Raw genomic sequence first — 8,023 nt, 5'->3', positions numbered from 1 at the left:
AAGACGTGAGGCCTTGAATGTGATGGCCAAGCAATTCCTGGAAAGGGGGTACCCATATAAGCTTATTATGGACACAAGGGAGTGGGCGGAGACACTGGACCGTGAGGCAATGCTGAAGGGGTCGGTGCGGGTTAAAAGCACCAGGGATGATGTCCTTAATTATATGACAGTGTATGACGCACGCACACCTGTGATCAAAAAATCTATTTTGCAGCACTGGCCTATTGTGAAATCGGACGTTGACTTAACAGGGATTAATCGCAGAAGCATTACTTTTGGACACAGGAGACATAGGAACCTAAAGGAGCTCCTTTCACCTACGGATCCGGTAAGCAAATACATGCCAGTTGCTAAAATAAATAGAATGGGGGTCTTCAAATGTGGCAATTGTGTCATGTGCAACTGCTTAATCGTGGGTGATTCATTCTTTCATCCACACACTGGAAAGAGATACTCTATTAGGCACAGACTTACATGCACTTCTCGTAATGTAGTGTATATCATAAAGTGTCCTTGCGGACTAATATACTACGGGAAGACCTGCAGACAGTTAAAGGAGAGGATCAGCATGCACCGTGCAACTATAAGAGCAGCCCTAGACCCTAAACCTAAGATAGAGGGGAAGCAGGATATTTCAAGGCAACCTGTGGCACAGCATTGGCTTCAAGAAAAGCACCCGGCATCTTCTTTCAAGTGTATGCCCATAGACTGGATTGCCGACCCACCCAGAGGGGGAGATACAGACCATATCCTACTTCAGAGGGAGGCGTTTTGGACATACAAACTAAATTGTGTGGCCCCCAAAGGCTTAAACAGCTCTTTATCTTTAAATTGTTTTCTGTGAGAGGGCTTCCCACTAGTCTTATGAATGAATTGTAAATCTTAGAAAGTAAGGAATTGATAGACATGTTACATAACGGGGACACATAAATATACTTAAAATTGGGAACAAAACTTGGTACTGGAGGTTGTAGTATGTAAGCTTGTAGTTGGAATACCTTTCTGGAAGTAGTGATGTAATGACATGACCTGGACCATAAAAAGTCTTTTCGAGCATGATTAATTGCATTGACTGAAAAAATATATGGGAGTATAACTTGATAGGTCCACATCGGTCATTTCCTACATTGATAATTTAATCATTGTTTTTAGATTTTATATAGTATTAAATTCTTGCACGGGCACATGTAATTATTTCGGCCGACATATATATATGTATAACACATGTTAGATGAATTTTTAATCTTTATTTATACCATGCACTTGATGCACTTTAACTATAACTTACATGTAGTTTTATCCATTTAGGTGGACACGGGACACAAGCAGATGCTCATTATCATTGAGTGATCGTATGGATATTGTTTTAATACTATTTTATACTTCGCTATATTCACTATGTTACAGCACTTTGAAGTGATGATGTCATTTCCTATTGACAAGGGGGTTGGGGTATTTAAATTGTTTGGTGATATAGGCATGGTTGCCTTGAGAAAGGTCCCTGAGAGGACCGAAACGTCACGTTGGCTGTACATGCATTTTCAATACACTTGAATTTTTTGCACAAAATATATCGGTGTTGCTGGTCTTTTCTACAATATGTAATCTTTTTTTTACCTTGCACCCGACTTCGAAACAGTTTAGCGGAGTGCGGCCCCACAGGAACATACATATATATATATATATATATATATATATATATATATATATATATATATATATATATATATATATATATATATATATATATATATATATATATATATATATATATATATATATATATATATATATATATATATATATATATATATATATATATATATATATATATATATATATATATATATATATATATTAAGTGGGTTTTTAATTCCATTCATACAGTAGTTATCAGTGTTTTTTAGTTTTTTATTGTATAGTTAAATTGTACATGTCTGGTTTATAAAAAAAAACCTTTTGTCCAGCATCCCTTTGAATATATTATATTTTAATGAATAATTGAACCCGTTCCCTTTACATTTAAGGTGTATCTGTGGTCATAATGAAGCTTTGTGTACAATGTATGAACCATAATAGCAGAGAGAGTTATTTTAATCCCTCCCCTTTTGCTTTGTGCTGTTACCTCCTCCTTCTCAGTCCTTCATCCACAGTTGCTTCAGAAACAAGGATGCAAAAACGGTGTCCAACAAATCTCCAAGGTAAGAAAACAAGACAAATAATGCAAAAGAAAGTGCCTAAATTAAACATTCTACTTTATTATTATGCTTTATTTTTAGCACAGAGAGAGTGCAATATACAAATTTTGTAAAAAGTGTATACATGCTTGCCAACCATAATTAAGATATATGAGTTAAATCATTTTAAAGTCTGAAATATGTAATACATTTATATATGTAATACTGTATAAAAGAAAATATAGAATCTTTCAGAAAATAAAAATATGAAAATAGGTTGAATACAATAATCATGATACAACATTTTGTAGGCAAGTAAGAGTGTGAGGGAGGAAACAGCAAACGGTGAAATGATATGGGAAGTGGAAATAGAAAGATTTTAGATATTTAAGAAATTGAGGCAGATGTGCATAGTACCTGTTAGAGGCAAATGAAAATAATAGGTAGAAGGCTCAAATGTACAAAGGCAATTTAGAATGAAAGAAAAATACCAGAGTAAAGCAGGAGTGGCATACAAAAGGTAGACGAACAGCCTGTAAATAATTTATGTTGTATTATGTTTCAGTAGCTAAAAGAAACAGGACTCTGCATTTGAAGTGAAATAAATAGTAATAAAACCTTCCTTCAAAAGCAAATAAAACTTATTCAGCACTGTGGAATTTTCATTTAATTATTAATAAGAAAAACGTTTAATTTTTTATGCTATAGGTTAGTAACAATCAACATAGGCAGATGGTTATTTTTTTGTTTGGGGAGGCTAAAAAATGCTAAATATCCTGTATGCAATGGCAGTCAACAGTAGGTTTAACTTTTTTAGTTTTTTTTGTTTTACTGCACACATAAATGTTGTATGTACTTTAAAAGTACTGAAGAAAAATGAAGTTTGTAGCAGTGTAAGGTAATATAAAATATATCATCCCAATTCAGTTCTATAGCTTTCTCTTTGTATGAGCCCTTACTGTTAGATTATTTCAATACTTGCAGCTACTTTATACACAACTCCCAGTATGTAATTTTTTCTCACAGATATTCTCTCTTAGCAGGCCCAGCCCTCCTAACAGCTTGATTTTCTGCAGTTCTAAAACCTTTTTAGCCCTCAAAAATAACTCCTCCAGCTAAACTGTATCCCCAGCAATAAATAATGTTCCTGCCACCCCACAATCCCTATAATTTACTAGCAAGATAAACAGCCACAAAAGATTCACTGTCTCAGCCTCTGACTTCTCTCAGAGATTATTAGGTGTTTTTTATACAAATCCACAATTCTTTACAGCTATGCATACTGTGACGTCACGTATGACAAGACCACAAATGTTCACCAATTGGTTTCAGTGATTTTGTTACACTACAATACAATTACAATAGGACAACCAAATGGAACTATCTCTCCATGCTGGGAAAATTCCTGATGTGAGTAAATCCACGGGTAGCTGGCTGGTAATTCTCCTCAACTGGAGTAATGTTCCACATTCCACATATGACCACCAGAATATCCAACATGGACCAAGTACCAACCCCCCAAATTGCAGTTAGTAATCCAAAAGGAATCTCTCCGTCACCGGGTAGCCAATACTTTGGTCAGACATAGCACCGCAGCCACTATGTCCAACAACAACTCTGTAAAAACTGCCTCGCCCAGGTCCTCTGTGTCCAGTTTGAAAATCCCCTGGGCTTAAGACCCCACCCCTTGCTATCATTCCATTGGCTGGTCTTCCTCTTTACTCCCCCAGGGTGTAGCAGGAGTCCTGCCTTCCATTGTTCAAGCAGGCTGGTGTATGTGACCTGTAGCGCATACTACAAGGTAACCACCAGCCTGTCCCCCTTAACTCATTGTCTCCTGGAGTGATTTATATACAGATATAGTCTGTTAATTGCTTGAGACCATAGCTTAGGTCTCCATCGTGTCCCCCCCCCACGGTGGAATGCCACAAGGCACCCCCACTGTTGGGTGGGGACTGAGGCATTGCTTAATGGCCTTACCCTTGTTCTTCTTGTCTTGATAAGCCATCGGCATTACCATGTTCCTTGCCACCTAGGTGCTGTATAGTAAAAGAATACTGTTGTAAAGCAAGGCTCCACCGTAGTAGCTTTCCATTGTCCCCAGACACTCGTTGTAGCAGCTCAGGAGATTATGGTCTGTAATTACTGTAAACTCGTTGCCATATAAATAGGGCTGCAGTTTTTTCAATGCCCATACGATTGCCAAACATTCTTTTTCTACTGTAGCAAAGGCCAGTAGTTTCCGGCTGAGGTAGATGATGATTATGATTCACCTGTGAAAGCACTGCTCCGATTCCATATGTAGAAGCATCTGTCTGCACGATGAAACGTCTAGTGAAGTCTGGAGCTGCCAGCACTGGTGAACTGGTGAGGGCACATTTCAGGGTGTTCATAGCTGTTTCGTAGTCAGGAGTCCACTGGATGGTCTTTGCATGATTCCGACTCGTCAGATCTGTGAGTGGTTTAACAATAGAGCTGTAATTTGGTATAAACTTTCTGTACTAATTAGCAGTTCCCAGAAAAGCCTGGACCTGCTTCTGAGTGTGGGATATGGGCCACTGGGTTATGGCCTCCACTTTAGCAGGGTCTGGTCTTAGTTGTCCCCCACCCACACGGTGGCCTAAGTAAGGCATCTATCTATCTAAGACTTGTTGAAGATGTTTAATATGATCATCCCAGTCTGGCTGTATATGGCAATGTCATCCAAATAGGCCTGTGCCAAGTCTTGGCAGCCTTCTAGTATAGAGTTTACTAGGCGTTGAAACGTGGCTGGTGCATTTTTTAAAACCAAATGGCATGTCTGTGAATTGATACAAACCAAATGGTGTGATAAAGACAGATTTGGCCTTTGCTTCTGCAGCCAGTGGAATCTGCCAGTACCCTCTGCTCAAATCCTGGATAGTCAAATAGTTTGCCCTCCCCAAGCCTGTCTAAAAGTTCATCTATCCTAGGCATGGGGTATGAATCTGTGGTTGTGATAGCGTTGAGCTTCCTATAATCAACACAAAATCTTCCATCTTTTTTAGGCACCAGAACAACAGGGGCTGCCCATGGACTGTGTGAAGGGACAATGACCCCAAGTGAAAGCATCTCATCCAGTTCTTTGCGCATTTCGATACGCGCTGCTTCTGAAATTCTATATGGTTGACAACAAATTGGGGAGTGGTTTTCAGTAAGCACTTGATGTTCTGTTACAGTTGTGTGACCTGGAATAGGTGAAAAGGTTTGTAGCAAATGCTGCAATTGTTTCTGTTGTTCTGAGTTGATCTCCCAGGGTGACATGCTGGATTGTGGATGGTTCCTTCTGATCAGGTAAAAGGTTTGGAATGGAACATTCATCGCTACCTTCAGTGGGGAGATTATAAACCAATGACACAGGTTCCTCCCGTATATAGAATGGCTTCATCATGTTAATATGCTTGTCTGTGGGGGATACAACATATGTTGTGTCGTGCAGTCGCTGGGTCACTATGTAGGGGCCTTCCCAAGCTGCTTGTAGCTTGCCATGTTTGACTGGAAGCAGGAAAAGAACTTGATCTCCTTCTAGAAAACTACGTTCTCGTGCATGACGGTCGTACCAGTTTTTCTGTTTCTGTTGTGCTGTGGAAAGATGTTCTCGTGCCATCTGGGTCATCTCTCTGAATTTGAGAACATAGGGTATAATAGAACTACTTGTGTGTTGTGCTCCTCCTTCCCAGTACTCCCTAAGCAAGTCTAGTGGGCCACGCACTTTGCGACCATACAGCTATTCAAATGGGGAGAAGCCTATAGATTCTTGGGGAACTTCCCTATATGCAAATAGCAGGGGAGGTAGGTAGCGTTCCCAGTCCCTTTCACTCATCTCCACAAAGGTTTTTAGCATATTTTTGAGAGTTCCATTGAATCTTTCACATAGCCCATTGGTTTGTGGATGATATGGGGTAGAGTGGATGGCCTTCAAACCACAACGTTGCCAAAGACATTGGAGTATTTGGGACATAAATTGAGGTCCCTGATCTGACAGAATCTCACTGGGAAATCCCACACTGGAGAAGATCTGGACAAGGGCATCCGCAACAGAAGTAGCATCGATGGGCCGAGAGGCAACTGCCTCTGGGTAAGCGAGTTGCATAATCTACCACAGTTAAAATGTATTGCTTTCCTGAACGACTAGGCCTGGATAGTGGACCAATCAGATCTACCCCACCCCGCTGGAAGGGTTCTTCTATAATAGGGAGAGGTTGCAATGGCTGTCTCCTCAAATCCCCAGCTTTTCCTACTCGCTGACATCCCTCACAGGTGTGGCAAAACCTAGTGACATCCTGAGAGAGGCCTGGCCAGTAAAAGTTCTTGGTTAGTCGATGCCGGGTGCGTTTTACACCTTGGTGCTCTGCTCTGCGTATAGGAACTGTTGAAGGCAAGGAGCTAAGACATACACGGCGAGCTTGAATTTATCCCTCTATCCATTTATCTGCCAATTTTGCAGCCTTTTCTATAGTCTTAGGGGAACGGTCCCACACCCAGCCTCGGACCTCTGGAGAACATTTCTCTAAAAACTGCTCCAATAGTCCAAAGTTCTGACTTGACTGGTTGTGACCCACTGGTCAAAATTTCTCCTCAGTTTATTTCCAAAGTCCCAGTAAGTGTCATTACTAACTTTATTTAGAGTTCGAAAAGAATGATGGTATGACTCTGGGGAAATGGCATAGTTATTTAAGAGAACCTATTTCACTTCCTCATAGTCAGTCCGTTGTGGGTACAGCATTTCCCTGTACATATCATTTGCCTTGCCTGTAAGTTTATCCACCAGGATTTTTGTCCACTCTGTTTTAGGAACCTTATAATCCTCACACATAATTTCAAAAGTTCTTAAATAGGCACCAATACTTTCTTTTTGCTCATCAAAAGTAGGGAAAGATGCATGTGTAAGTCTTACCACTGGGTTTTAAACCACTGGGTTTTAAACCAGTGAGAAGGTAAGTAGAGACCTTGATTCTGGGATGGCAGTGGATGTGATTTACTTAGACTTTGCTAAAGCATTTGATACAGTGCCACACAAAAGATTAATGGTTAAATTAAGGAATGTTGGCCTGGAACATAGTATTTGTACCTGGATAGAGAACTGGCTAAAAGATAGACTACAAAGAGTGGTGGTAAATGGAACATTTTCTAATTGGACCAGTGTTGTTAGTGGAGTACCGCAGGGCTCTGTACTAGGTCCCTTGCTTTTCAACTTGTTTATTAATGACCTGGAGGTGGGCATTGAAAGTACTGTTTCAATTTTTGCAGATGATACTAAATTGTACTATAGGTTCCATGCAGGATGCTGCCACTTTGCAGAGTGATTTGTCTAAATTGGAAAACTGGGCAGCAAACTGGAAAATGAGGTTCAATGTTGATAAATGCAAGGTTATGCACTTTGGCAAAAATAATATAAATGCAAGTTATACACTAAATGGCAGTGTGTTGGGAGTTTCCTTAAATGAGAAGGATCTAGAGGTCTTTGTAGAGAACTCTAGTCTAATTCTGGGCAGTGTCATTCTGTGGCTACTAAAGCAAATAAAGTTCTGTCTTGCATAAAAAAGGGCATTAACTCAAGAGATGAAAACATAATTATGCCTCTTTATAGGTCCCTGGTAAGGCCTCATCTGGAGTATGCAGTGCAGTTTTGGACTCCAGTCCTTAAGAGGGATATAAATGAGCTGGAGAGAGTACAGAGACGTGCAACTAAATTGGTTAGAGGGATGAAAGACTTAAATTATGTGGGTAGACTGTCAAGGTTGGGGTTGTTTTCTCTGGAAAAAAGGCGGGGGACATGATTACACTTTACAAGTACATTAGAGGACATTATAGACAAAGAGCAGGGG

At 39.9% G+C, this 8,023-nt stretch overlaps 1 protein-coding gene across 1 annotated transcript in view; it reads left to right on the top strand.

Annotated features, from left to right (window-relative positions):
- The first annotated feature begins 2,152 nt into the window (after positions 1–2,152).
- Positions 2,153–8,023, top strand: part of LOC121395447 (reticulon-4 receptor-like 2) — an 81,142-nt gene continuing 75,271 nt past the window's right edge. The window contains exon 1 of the mRNA XM_041569001.1: positions 2,153–2,201. Within this exon, the coding sequence (XP_041424935.1) occupies positions 2,171–2,201 (31 nt within the window). The 5' untranslated portion in view covers positions 2,153–2,170. The remainder of the gene's footprint in view (positions 2,202–8,023) is intronic.

Source organism: Xenopus laevis, chromosome 7L (assembly GCF_017654675.1).
Source record: "Xenopus laevis strain J_2021 chromosome 7L, Xenopus_laevis_v10.1, whole genome shotgun sequence".
NCBI lineage: Eukaryota > Metazoa > Chordata > Amphibia > Anura > Pipidae > Xenopus > Xenopus laevis.
Note: the sequence above shows the minus strand (reverse complement) of the source record. Positions and strands in the feature narration are given on the sequence as shown.